Below are 14,318 nucleotides of genomic sequence, written 5' to 3' on the forward strand. Positions count from 1 at the left end.
TCTAAAATATATGAGTCAAAAATAGGGAAGATACTCTTAAAGAAAAAGAATCATGTAGGACGGGTTGTTTTACCAGATATCAAAGTGAAATGAAACCAGACAGAGTTGTATTGGCACAGGGATAAACAGACCAATGGCACAGAACTGAGAGCTCAGAGGATCAGAATTCTGTATGAGGAACTCATACAATTTTGACATTGGTCAAAATTAGCAAAGGCAATCCATCATTCAAAGACTCATCAAAAGGCTTAAAACAAATTAAGAAGCATTTATTCAGCAAGATCTTTAGGGATCTTGTTAAGAACAGTGGGAGACCATTGCAATGGAGTTTGGGCTGAGCCCTCCCCCAACCCCCAAAGGTCTGTCTCGCAGACAACCTGTCCCACAGACAACCTGTCCCACAAAGGTATAGAGGAACTAATGTAACAAATTAGGCCATCCCTCCAACTCACAAACTTATCTCTCTCTTCCTCTTTACACACACATGCACACAATCTATCTATGCCCTACAACTAAAAAAATTATATTAATGTAATCAATTAAAAAATCAGTCCTGCACATGGCCCCAGACAAATTTTATGTTCACCACTCAAGGAGCCTGAGGTAGGAGAAGAGTGAGTTTGAGGAAAAAAAAAAAAAAAGTATCTCTAGGGCATATTCTCTGGTCACAAGCCAATAAAATTATCTTTAAAATAAAAAATTTAACCATCTTTATTGTTAAGTACAGAAGACTAAAAATAATGAAACCCAGTGCTTTTAATTAAATTAAGGAAAACAAAAATAAAAAGTATACAAATTAAAGTTGAAATTAGTGAAAATGTTTAAAATAAAAATAATTAGGGTAAATAAATCTCACCATTTGAAAATGTCAGTAAAATTAACTTCTTGAGAAGCCTACTAAAAGAAGCAAGAGCAATGGTTTCCTATTTAATAATGGGAACTAGTGTAATTATTCCTCAAGAAGAGATGTGGGAGCCCTACCTCACACCATCTCTAGATGTTCTGAAGAGTTGCTGTTAGCTCATTTAAAGCCTGTGATCAGATTCATTCCACCGTAGACTTCATACTCCCACTGCCCACTATTATCTACAGATTAAAACCCTAAACTGCCATTTAAGGCCCTCTGAAATTGTCTTTCTCATCAGTGAGCATCCTTTCCAGGAGCATAAATCCACTTTTTTACTTTTAAATTTTTTGGGTGGTACTGATTTTGAACTCAGGGCCTTGGCATTTGCTAAGCAGGCAGTCTAGTACTTGAGCCACTCCACCAATCCATGCTTTTCAAATTCTTAATCCTTCTGTTCTGCAAAAGACAATGTCAAGAGAACCAGAAGTCTGAAGAAAATATTTGCAAAAGACACATCTGATAAAGGACTGTTATCCAAAATATACAAAGCACTCTTAAAATTCAACAGTAAGAAAATGAACAACCCAACTAAAAAACAGGCCAAAGATTTGAGGCAAGTCACCAAATATATACATAAACAAGTATATGAAAAGATATGTACATCACAGAACATTAGGAAATTCAAATTTAAAAAGATACCATTACATGGCTATTATAATGGCTAAAATCCAAACATTACACCAGACGCTCCCAGGGATGTGGAGCAACAAGAACTCACTCACTGCTGGCGGAAACGCAAAATGGTACAGTCACTTTGGAAGACAATGTCACAGTTTCTTACAAAGCCCCTACTGCACTCTCTGGTATTCACCAAAATGAGTTAAAAAATGTGTCCACACAAAAACCTCGTATCGGAATTTATAGCAGCTTCATAATTGATAGCGGGGACCCAACTAAGAGACGCTTCAGTAGGTTCACTGAATAAGCTGTGGTCCATGTAGACAGTGGGGCAGTGAGTACAGAGGAACAAGCTGCCAACCATGAAAAGAGGTGCCGGATCCCGCATCCCATCACTCAGCAAAAGGGTCAGTATCAACTCGAATTCTGACACTGTGGGAAGAGCAAAACCACAGAGAAGGTAAAAAACGTGCTTGCTCCGGTCTGGAGGAAAGGGGAAGGTACAGGAGGTGCACGGAAGATTTTTAGGGCAGTGAAACTGCTGTGATCCTACAGTGGTAGATACACCACGTACATTTGCCAAAACCCTTGGAATGCACAAACACCAAGAGCGAAGCCTGAGGTTAAACCACGGCCTTTAGGTGACACTGATGAGTCAGGCACGTTCATCAGTTGTACACCCACGCACCATTCTGCTGCAGGGTGTTGATAATAGGGGAGGCTGAATGGGGAAGCAGGGAGAAATTTTAATGAAAGACACACAGTGTCAGAAATTCTTAACTCTTCTTTCAAATCTTCCCTAACCCTCTGCTGACATCACTCACTGAGCTCTCCTTACCTCATTGAGACACGCATGTGTGAAAGAGAGTTTTAGGCCCACCACCACTACCTTAAAAACAAAGGTCCTGAAACTGGCTGTTTCCTTCCTCCTCATCCACGTCTCTGTGCTGGGTGCTCCGATCAAGTGAATTCAATGCAGTACTTCCTACTGCTCAGGAAGGACTGGCTGAATTTACGGTTTGGAGATTACCAGTACATTCTTGTTCCTGAAGGCCACCAAAGAACAGTATGACCTGTACTTTGTGTGTTAATTAGCTTAGACTAAACCTGGGCAGAGCCTAAAGAATGTGTCTTTCCTTTCCCTGCCTCTCTGCAGTAATGTATTCAGGTCGTCCCAGCAGTTCACACTGTCCTGAGTTTGCCGGAAGGTCCTATAAAATGAATCTCTGAAGTCTTACACAGTGGAACAGTTACTATGTATGTATAGGTGTGGGTCCTGTCGGCAGTTTTCAAGTCAGAAATCTTTAATCTTACTACTTTCCTGCTTTTTCAACAAACCTGATCATTTAAAAAAAATGAATGAGGCCTGGGGATGAGGCCTAAGTTGTAGAGTACCTGCCTAGCAAGTGTGAAGAAGCCCTCAGTTCAACCCCAGTACCTAAAAGAAGAACGCAAACAAATAAAAAAACTCACACAGAGGAATAACTAGCAATTACATTTGTCCAGAACAGAAGCCTAGCCAAAGAAGATATTTCAAGGTTCTCTTCATATCTGAAAATAAGTCCAACTTAAAAAAAAAAACCAAAAGTATTTAATAGGTATCCTATACATCAGTACACGTTATAGCTCAAAAAATATTACAAGGTTTTTATTAATCACTAGCACCCCAACAAATCATCTTTGCAGCTTCCCAAATGACTTCTTTACAAAGTGAAAGCTTTAACACATTCCTTTGCTTACTCTCACGCACAGCAGGGAAAATTTTTACGTGTCTTGAAACTTCAACAACTGTAAGCTTTTACAGGAACGACATGAGCGTATTTCCTAATTTCAATCACTTACTAGAACAAGTTTTAAAAATGGGCAGAGGGTCTAAGAAGATTGTGTTGTAAAAGGGCCAGAGACAGAGGTAAATTGCAAAATATTGTACCTAAAACCCTCTGCAGACGACTGTATCATGCTACAGACAGTGGTAATGAGGACAAGGTCACAATAACAAGGCCTGTGGTGGCATCAAAGGCACACCAAAACTTAAAATCCACAGAATAAAATTCCCTCAGTGGCAGCTGTTCATGATCAAGGTTATCCAGTTGACTCTGCTTGCTGACTTGGGAAACCTCCCAGGTAGGTGAGCACTGATTTAAAAAATAGGTAAGGTGATTCCAATTGCTTTTTGTTTTGGTTTTTTTTAAGTGAACCATACATATTACCAACTCAAAATCCAGTCTATGCTGCCCATTACACTTGAACTCCCATGATTAAATAACACTTGTTAATTATTTTTTTTGGCAGTACTGGGGTTTGAACTTGGGGACTGTGCTTGTGACATTGGTGTTCTATCACTCAAGGCATGCCCTCAGCACTTTTTTGTCTTAGGTTACTTTTTGAATAGGGCCTCACGTTAATGCTGGGGCCAACCTGGACCACAACCTTGTTACTTATCCCACACGGTTGGGATGATGTGCGCAGCCTATGGTTGACATGGGGGGTCTCAGAACTTTTTGTCCAATCTGGCCTCAAAGTATGATCCTCCCAATCTCTGCTTCCCGAGTAGCTAGGATTACAAGCTGGAGCCACCACACCTCAAAAATTCTTAACATTAACTACTTGTAATTTTTCCTGTGACCTTCCTCAGGTGAACACAATGCTTGATATTAACACTGTCACATACTCAAGAGCCACTGGCTGGTGAGTCCTTGTCTTCCTGGAACACCTGCTCCCCGTACTTCTCATTTGCTACAAATTAGGCCTCTTCCTGACTTCATGATCAACTTTGTGGAGCTGACCACCCCTGCTTTTCTCACTGGTTACATGTCTGCTTTGCTTTCAAAGTCAGCTCCTCTCCACTGGGAACAACAGCACTTGAAAGAAGCAGCCTTCAATTGTGTTCCTGATGTACCTGTTAATAGTGGTGTATGTCGTGCCCACTCATTTAACTCCTCTAAGCAATCCACCCTGTTTTCTCCCTCTAAACCTTTCTATAAGATTTTTAACTCTAACAAACACAAGCGGTGAACAACTTACTCCTTTCAAGTATGTAAGTGCCACAGAAGGTGACCTAATCACCTAAAAATCACCTTTTATATCTGGTCAAGTACTTGTTTATCTCTGTGGGTCACTAGTTCCTTTTTCTATGAGCAGTTTTCAGATGAAATGAGGTATGTGAAATTTTGTTTGTGAGTGCTGCATTTAAGTAACTTGCAAAATATCTTGATAGTGACAATGAAATGAATTCTGAAATCCCAGAGGCTGATGGGTCACAAACAGAGTAGTGTGTCCCAGACAAAATGACTAAGTGTTAGCATTCAGCCACGTCATGTGGGGACTGACACAGTACACAGCTGTGCGATTCTGTGATTCTCAAGACTCCTAAATATGCAGGTGGCACAATAAGAATTGCAATGAATTTCTTTTTCTTTTTCTCTTTTTTTGAGACAGGGTCTTGCTCTGTAGTCCAGGTTGACCTTGAACTCATGATCCTCCTGCCTCAGCCTCCTGAACAATTGAACTTCTTAACAAAAGTATGGCATCTGCTCTAAATGGACCCAAGACCTTATAACATTATTTTAACATAAAACAGTATGGTGATGTCTTCTCCAGTCCTTGAACAGGTGATGAGTGGTTGGAAACATGTAAGAAAAATGTACGGGTCAAAAAGAAACACACTAAAAAAAGGATATACCTAAGTAGATAAAGCATAAAAAAAGAAAAAGAGAAAAAAAAAAAAAAGAAACACACTAGAGCAGCAAACCCAGACACACTGCCCTGGGGACACACAGTGCTTTCCTTCCTAAACCCACAGCCAGGCAGATGAGGCTGAAACAAATATTATACCATAATGACAAACTTATGTGCCTGTATGAGTTTTCTCATTGTGTGTCTTTATGGGATACGGAATACAAAATGAATGCGAGGCTGGATAAGGGCACAACTGGTGGACACAAATTAGTTTAAACAGCACATACAGTTCAAGACTGTAGCAACACACAGGGAGGTCAGTGTCTAAGCCATGGAACAGGAGTTTTCAGCTAGTTTAAACCAAGTGCAAGCTAATGTTACATACTACAGAACTGTAACAGTGTATGTCACCAGCTCCCAAAGGATTCACAGACAATCAAAGTTAATATAAATGCACAGTCATCCCTCAGTGCCTGTGGGGGATGGGTTCTAGGACCCTGTTAGATACAAAAATTCCCACGTGCTCATGTCCCTTGCATAAAATGGTCTGCTGTTTACACAGAACTATGCATGACCTCACGTGTACTTTAAATCATTTCTAGATTATTAAGCATATTTAACATAGTACAAATGCTATGCAAATCATTGTGCTGTGTTCTTTAGGGAACAGTGACAAGAAAAAGTCTGCATGTATGTTCCGTTCAGATGCAATTTTCTGAGTATTTTCATCGGCAGTTGGTTGAACCTGTGGCCGGAGAACCTGCAGCTATGAAGAGCTGACTTACAGACTTGAGGGCTCCGGACTGCACACTCTAGTCTGACTGACCTAATCGCTGCTTCCAAATCTTGATTTCTTTAAACCTGATTTAAAGTGGGCCAGAACAGCTTTTAAAGGTCCCAACTACTTTTAATATCATCTTTTATGCACCCACCTTCAGGTGGGTCATCCAAAAGACAGTCCAAATCTATAAAACACAAAAAGAACAACAGCAACAAAAACTCACCACACACACATAAATTAAACAACCATTTAAAATTCAGCAGGAGAGAACTTCTTGGGCCTCACTGGCTATATTTCCTTCCTTAGAATCCATGCTCCAAATCTGAACAAGAGGCACCCATTCCCCTGAGGGCAAACTTAGAACGCACACTTCTTAAGTAAACAAATTTTGGTGGCTGCATAATAATCTTATCGAATAAGAGACATTGCTTTTGTAAACGACACAAGAATGACAGATGCACGAGTGGTTTTTCCAGTGTGCCTTTAAATAGATGTTCCTTTGACCCGGTCAAGAGATGCCCACAGGAAGAAGTAAGTGGTCTGTGCTAGTGTGCTGTCAAAGCTGCTTGGTCATGTTTTTGCCAGTGGGTCGAACACCTGCAGAGTTGTCCTCTTGTCTTTGTTACTGATGGTCACCCAGTGACTGAAGTTCTTTTCCTCATGGTCTAGTGGCAGCTCCTGTTCAGCTGCTGGCGCGCTGGCCTGTGTGGGGTCTATTTGTGCCCTCTCGGGGCTCCTGGCCTCTGAGTCCAGAGGGTCAGAGCTCTTGGAAAGCCAGGTGTTATTCAACAGTTTCGGGTGGTGGAGAAGGCTCCAGAAGGGATCCTGATAGTCACCAAGAAGAGAGGCTGTCTCTAGCTTTGTCCCTCTGGGGCCATCACTTTTGGGGCTTGTGACAGATGAAGTGCCAAGAAAATCCACTTGTGGACAGACAGAGTCAGCATCAGGCTGGAGTCCGGGTGGACGGCTGCTGCCACTATCACTGCAGCACGTGACACCCTGGAGGAGCTGGCTGTTGCTCTGCAGGACCTGCAGGTGGAAAGCTGCCGGCGCAGATTTCTTCCTCCTCGGGGGCACCTTGGGTGCCATGGATGAAACCTCTGGAGGTGGCAGCTCGGTGGCTCCTGCTAGGGCAGGGGCTTCATCTGGTGCTGGCCTTCCGCTGCTGAGCCTCCTCTCGGTGCCTTTTCCAGGCTGAAATGTTCTCGGTTTGGGAACAGGTGGGACTCGAGGGGCTGTGGACAAAGGAGGGGTCTCCAGGCTTGAGTCCAGGGGACCGATTGTAAAACAGACAGGCTGCTGCTCAACGTGTTCTTCTGGTGACATGGGCTGAGAAAAGGCAAGGCACAGTGTAAATACGAAGCCAGCATTGGGGAGGAAGAGACTCAGAGAACACTCAGGTCAGCGGGGAACAGAGAAGAATGAGACTGGGCTGACATTCCAGCCAATTTCGGGTTGGGGAATGTCCGGGATGCCAGACACAAAGAAGCATGGCAGAAGCACACGTGGACCAGGTCAGCCCAGTATCCAATGAAAGATGAGTGTGGATTTTAAAACCAGAGCTGCAGTGGCTGTTTTGAGACAAAGTCATCTTTGTTAACTTAAGAACTAGCTTAGCTCTTCTCTTACTCAGTGTTCCCGAGGCTGCAGCTTCTGCAGGTAATTCACAGTCAGTGCCATGCTAGGGGAAGGAACTCAGAGCATGAAGCTAACTGAAAAACTAGGGGACACCTTCTCCTTAAATTTCTTCTACTTCAGTACAGAAGAAAGAGAACTGCACACAAAGAAAACAATTGCACAACACGAAATGAAGCTTGTGCGTGGAAGGGGCAATCAAGAGGTAAGCATTGGTTTCCCAATGTTTCCTTTGGTTCTTTAGAAAACAAACTAAATCATAATCCCTTCTCCACCAGCCTTGTGCCATGGACCCCAAATTGAATCCACTTCTGCTCCTGGCTTTTAAAGGAAAAGACAAAGCAAAAGTACAGAAGAGGAAGAGGGAAAAGGTCCATTTTTACAAAAGGCATGGAAAATGGACAAACAGCTATGAGCCAATGAGGGACAGAGCGCAACTGAGAAAACACAGCAAGCACAGTGAAGAGAGTTGCAGAACCGCCTCTTGCATGGCAGGCAGAAGGCAGCAGGTCCCGGACGCCCAGGCAGCGATTACCGAGTAGCCCGGTCCTAGAACCGGATCAAACAGAAGAGCCAGATGTGTCTATAGGTGCCAGTCTTTGAGCAGCTACTGTCCTTACAAACTCATGTCTTTGAAGCAGTAAGCAAGGCTGAGAAGCTTGAGAGCGAGAACAAAAAACGATCTGCAAGAAAAGTGGCAAGAAAAGCTGTTGGGCCGCGTGAGGGTCAGGATTGCTAATCTAGGAACCAACTAAACCCCATGCGTGTGCAACCACATGTGCACAACACATAGAACACACAAATGGCAGCAGTGGACCACTCGGGAAAAAGCCTCAGTCATTCAGGAAGCATCATCGCTCCAAACTGTTCTCAGCACAGTAAGAACCTGTGAAGGAGATAGTCAGTTCCTTGTTCTGCCCAACAGGAAAATGGGGGGTAAAGCAGATGCCAAGAGAACTGTTTTCCTTAAATATGCAGCTCAGGAGCTCAGGGACGTGGATGGAGAAATCAAATCCAGCTAGACTTCTGTCTGAGATGTCATTTTCTCTGACAAGACACCTGAGCAGTTTAGGAGCAAGCGGGTCACTGTGGAGGGCTCTTACCTTTCCTGTCCTTCTCAAAGTTGGCTTCCTGATGGTGGGAACCCTGGGTGGGGGCCGACGGGGCAGGAGTGGGGGCCCTTGGGAGGTCTCTAGTGTAGCCTCCCCGGGGGTGGGCTCTGCTCTGGAGGATCCTTGGTTCCGCAGGGCCATGGCACTTAGGGCTGCTTCTGGGGCTCCTGAAACATAAAGTCACATGACTCAAGCATTGAGGACAGAGTCTACATATCAGTGAGGAGTTACTAAGCAGTGCATTTCCTTTTATCTAAAACAAAAGTCCTTAAGGCCCAGCCAGCTGGGTCTGGCCCTGGCTTTTCACACTCATCTTCCCCACAGTGGCAGGTGGCCTGGGATCCATGAACGGTCCCAACAAGAGGTCAGTGAGACCCTCACACCATGGCTAAGCCTTGTGCATACTTAAACTTCTCGGGGGAGAGGATCCAAAAACTCAATAGGCCCATAACCCAGAAGATGCTACGTTGGGACTATGGGTAGATTTTTGAACCTCAAACCACTACTGGTGTCTATGTCCCACAGGTTTTTTAAGTGACAACTTTATCAAAATATAGCTTACATACCATGAGACTCAACCATTTCATACGTACCATTCAGTGGTGGTTAATATGTTCACAAAGTGTACAGCCATTACCATTATCTAATTCCAGAACATTTTCATTGTGCCAAAAAAGAAACCCCATACCCGTGTCAGTCATGCCCCTTCCCTCTTTCTAGCCTGGACACCACTAATAACTTTCTGACCTTATGGATTTGCTGTTTTGGATGTTTCATATAAACAGAATCACACAATATTCAGCCTTTTGTGTCTGATTGTTTTCACTTAGCATTATGTTTTCAAGGTTCCCCATGTTGTAGCATATATTCTTTTCACGTCTGATTAATATTCCACTGTATGGACATACCATATGTACCATATTTTGTTTACACATTTATCAGTTGCTGGACATATGTGTTCTAACACCCACAGTTTTAGTTATTTTTTTGGTGGTACTGAGGTTTGAACTCAGGACCTTGGACTTGCTAGGCAGGTGCTCTGCAACTTGAGCTACTCCCCTAGCCCTTTTATACTTTAGTTATTTTCCAGATAGGGTTTTACGCTATTTACCCAGGTTTGGCCTTAGATGGTGATTGCCTCTCATGTAGAGGTGGGGTCTCACTGTGAGGAGCAGATAATGAGAAGTCTATGAGAACTTGACACATGCACAGTTGTGCTCAGTGATCTACAGGCTGTGTGTGGCATGGCCCCAGCCGCAGAAGAGAGGGAGAAACAAAATGCAGCATAGCTGCTTTTCCTAAGTTGTTTACATTCAGAGAAGCAGGAAAGCAGGTTTCTTTTGTTACAATGTCATGACCCTCCCAGAGAACTGTTGCTCCTCCTTCTTGTTTACCACTGGATGCAAAAGACTCACTGAAGAAGGATGGAGGATTGTTGATTGGCTGCCTGTGGGCTGCTTGTGAGGCTGCTGCTGCTGCTGCTGGCTGTTGTGTGTCTCCATCAGAGCAGCTTTCTGCACTAAGAACTTTATACATAGGCTTTAGAAAAGCTAAGCTAAAGAAAAGCTAAAGAGAACCTGGGACAGTGCAAATCTAAAGACCAAGACTTTAAGAGTTATACTAATGCAGTTTTTAGACGTGGCTGCTGTCGTGTGTCTGCAAGTACGAGGACCAAGACGTTAAGAGAGATTAAAGAAAACATGGGACAGTGCGAGTCTAAGGAAAGAGACTTTAAAGAACAGAAAAGAATAGAGAAGAAAAGAAGCAACATAAGAGTTATTAGAGAAAAGAAGTAATGAGGCTGTTGTGTGTCTCCATCCGAGCACCCAGCACACCTGGCCCCAACTTTATGCAGCTTTGTCTTCTATCCGTTGTCCTTTCTCCATCTCCAGTCGCCCCCCCAGTTAGATTGGTGGACCAGCGATCCTGCAACTAACTTTTTTGTCCAAGCTGGCCTCTAACTGTGATCCTCCACATCTCTACCTTCCAAGTAGCTGAGATTACAAGTATGGCACCACCACCCTTTTTTTTTTTTTTTTTTTCTGGGAGTACTGGAGGGTTGAACTCAGGGCCTCATACTTGTAAGGCATATGGTCTATCACTTGAACCATGTCACTGGACCTTTTTGCTTTGGTTATTTTTGAGATAGGGCTGGCATGCACCACAATCCTCTTATTTACACTTCTTATTGCAGGATGACAGGAGCACACTACTATGCAGTTACAGGTTGAGATGGGGTCTTGCAAACTTTTTGCCTGAGCTGGCCTCAAATCATGATCTTCCCAATCTCCATCTCCAAGTACCTAGGATTACAAGCATGAGCCACTGTACCTACCCCTTATTTATTTATTAGTATTTAAAAAAGAAACCATCTGTTCTGTCTAATCCTACAATAGTATTTTGTAGCCTCCTAACTCATGCCCTCCTTAAATGTTACAGAATTCCAAGCAGGGCTGGGGGCATGGTTCAAGTGGTAGAGGGCCTGCCTTAGCAAGACAAGGCCCTGAGTTCAAACCTTAGTACTGAAAAAAAAAAGAATTCCAAGGTTAAATACACTGACTAAAAGCAAATCAGGCAATGAGAAATACATGCCTTGTCAAAGGCCATAATTACCTCTCTCCGGAAGACACTGTGGAACAAGGCCAAAACCAAAGCAACAAACATTAGTTAGCAATGACTGTGAAGGAATGGGGAGAGACTGCAAGGTAAAGCCTGATCACGTGGGTTCAGTGAAGAAGTGAAAAACTGACAGGCAGCGTGATGGGATGAAGGTCCCTGCCTTTATTTATACTTGCCAGTGACATAAACAGTAGGCTTTGTGCCTGAAATACATACACACACCACAACTGTCTTTTTCACAGGGCTGGCATAATGAGTTCGTGCCTGCTGCATTAACCTTTTTAAAAATTCATTTTATTTCTCCCTTCAGTGTTGCTTACTAATAATATCTTGGGATTGTTTTATACACTTACTGAATTTTGAACATGTAATCTGAAATGGAAAACAGATGTAAGTGAGGAAATAAAATGTTGCTCAAGGCTACTTCCATTCAGTGGTGTGTCTCTCAAAAACGATTCTCCAAAGAACAGTATACTCTCCCCCTTTGCCAGGGGAGATTTCCAAGAGCCCACCTACCTCCACCAGCTTCCAGGAGACACCTGATCGCTACTTCTGCCTCTTGAGCGTTGGTGGTCTTGATCTGCTTGACGTTGTAAGGTTTACTTATTCCAGTCCTAGCCTTGGGCTTGAGGACAGAATCGGGGAGAGAAGCATATTAACATGGGCAGGAAACGAGCCTCCGTGTCTGGACAGGTGGTAGGTGGTCTATCCGTGGAGGTAAGATGTGCACAGCCCACCAGATGGTGATGAAAACACTACATCTACCCCACCACCCATAGGAGCACCCCATTGCAAGAAGAGCCATGCCATCATGGTCAGAGCTCATGTCCCTCCTCTCCTAAACTGGGTGGTGGGACAGATTTTTGCAGTGGGGGCAAACCATCTTCTGTCTTAATTTCAAAAGCCAGGGAAGAGAACTGTGGCCGTGCCTTCCACGGACTACTTGAGCATGAAGACACCTTCCAGATACATTTCCCCAAAAGTGCAATTGCTCCCTCCTCACCCGGCTTGCTCAGCTCACAGCCCCACCTTCATCCCTATACACACTGTTACCTGGTTTACCCTCACACCTGCCATGACTGCACGTTCCTGTCCAGCCCAGCTGGCCACCATGTATAATATCCTGGGCTGGCCACATCGGCACTAGCTTGCCCTCCTTCACCTCTGCCCTGCTGACCATCCACACACTCCATAAGCAGCTCTGGCCTCTCCCCTCTGCCATCCTGTACCTCCGCATCCACCCTCCAACCCCGTGCTCCTCTCTACCTGGTTATTCTGGTCCTGTAGGTCTCTCTTTAGCCTCTTCTGTCAACTAGCCTTAACCAGCACTCTCAATTTCTCTTTTTCCTTCTGCCAACCAATGCTTTATAGACCAAGAGCAAAGGCAAGGGTCAGAGGCAGAGAAACTAGGAGTCTGGAAGCCAGTGGCCCTGCCTCACAGAGACCCTCGGGATTATTCACCAAGGTGCCTCTCTCTACAGTACCCAGTAAGACAAAGGAGCTATACTAAGAGTTAGGGGCCCTGGGCTGAGGCAGCTGCAGGGAGAGGGCTAAAAGGTGTGCTTCGTGATCTCAGAGAAGCCCCTTGGCTTTGAAATGCTGATGCCTGTCTGAGAGCAGAATGAAGGAACTCACTGGTTGCTGAGGGGCTCCTGGCAGGAGTTTTGCAGTTTGCAAGATTGAATACTGTCCGTGGGTGCCAGAGGAGATGGATGCATCTGATGCTGACTTTTTCACCATTAAACCTGCTGTAAAAATCAACGAGGGTACAATGTCAGCCTCAGAGAAGTCGCAAATTGCCAGCTAGTTGAAAGAGAAGGAGATAGTGGCCATGTAGGTCTGTGAGGTTACATGGCACAGGGACACTCGCTTGCAGGGGTGGGCCATATGAAAGCTCCAGTTTGTCTTCTGGTGCTGGGGTGTAGCTCAGTGGTAGAGCACTTGCCTAGTGTGCATTAGGCCAGAGTTCCAACCCCAGCACCACAAAAAAAGGTGTCCCTTTCCATTCTCTAACAGCTTGGCCTATTAATGCAGATTCTCTGAAACAAGGTTTGAATGCAAATTTAAGTCTAAGCCTCTGGGGCACTCTAATTTGCTGTTAAGAACCAACTGATTTTTAAGTGGTTTAAGACACATAACTATTATTAAGACCACATTTTTAAGTGTTGTAGGGAAAACAAAATCCCCAAAGTCCTCAATCAGAGAAATAAATTCTTCTAACAGCCATTAATAAGTCATGCTTTGGAATATTTAATTGCACAGAGAAAGTAGGACACATTAAATGAAAGAAAAGCAACCAAACAAATTAGATACCAATTTTGTTCAAAAACTTTTTACACTGTGTGTAGATATATGTAAACTAGAAAAGGTTAACAGCTATTACCTGCAGGTAATGAAATAAATTTTAAATTTGACTCTTCTTCATAGTTCTCTGTCTTTATAAAATGTTTACAATATGTGACCTACAAATTTTATTTATTAAAAGGTTTTTTTTGAGCTGGGTGCTGGTGGCTCATGCCTGTAATCCTAGCTACTTGGGAGGCTATGAGAGGACTGCAGTTCGAGGCCAGCCCAGGCAAACAGTTTTCAAGACCCCACCTCCAAGGTAACCAGAGCAAAATGGACCAGCACTGCTTTGCAAGCATGAAGCCCTGAGTTCAAACCCCAGTCCCATCGGAATGGCATGGAACTCACTATGTGGCCCAGATTGGCCTCAAACTTGCAATCCTCCTCCCTCTGCTTCCCAAGTGTGGGGATTACAGACACACACCACCACACCTGGCTTATAAAATTTTTATGTCATTTTTATATTTTATTTTCTGATAAGCTAAGAATGGCAAAAATATGCTTCAACGACTATGTGCTGTGATTGCCACCGACTGTGATGAAAGCTGTCATAAGCTTAACTCTGAAAGGAATAGCTTAGGAAAATAGTTTGGTCGGGAGGAAGAAGCAAACTGTAGTAGTA

General features: G+C 43.8%; 1 protein-coding gene across 10 annotated transcripts in view; it reads right to left on the reverse strand.

The window, feature by feature from the left end:
- Nucleotides 1-245: 245 nt before the first annotated feature.
- Nucleotides 246-14,318, reverse strand: part of Synj2 (synaptojanin 2) — a 103,463-nt gene continuing 89,390 nt past the window's right edge. For 6 of the 10 annotated variants that reach the window (XM_074071464.1, XM_074071482.1, XM_020156868.2 and 3 more), the window contains 4 exons: nucleotides 12,986-13,098; nucleotides 11,867-11,975; nucleotides 8,723-8,898; nucleotides 246-7,313 (listed from right to left, as the gene is read on the reverse strand). In XM_074071464.1, coding sequence (XP_073927565.1) covers nucleotides 6,555-7,313; nucleotides 8,723-8,898; nucleotides 11,867-11,975; nucleotides 12,986-13,098 — 1,157 coding nt within the window. In that variant the 3' untranslated portion in view covers nucleotides 246-6,554. Of the gene's footprint in view, nucleotides 7,314-8,154; nucleotides 8,303-8,722; nucleotides 8,899-11,866; nucleotides 11,976-12,985; nucleotides 13,099-14,318 lie in introns of all 10 variants that reach the window. The other 4 variants (XM_074071521.1, XM_074071501.1, XM_074071525.1 and 1 more) reach the window with 1 other exon arrangement.

This window comes from Castor canadensis, chromosome 1 (assembly GCF_047511655.1).
Source record: "Castor canadensis chromosome 1, mCasCan1.hap1v2, whole genome shotgun sequence".
NCBI lineage: Eukaryota > Metazoa > Chordata > Mammalia > Rodentia > Castoridae > Castor > Castor canadensis.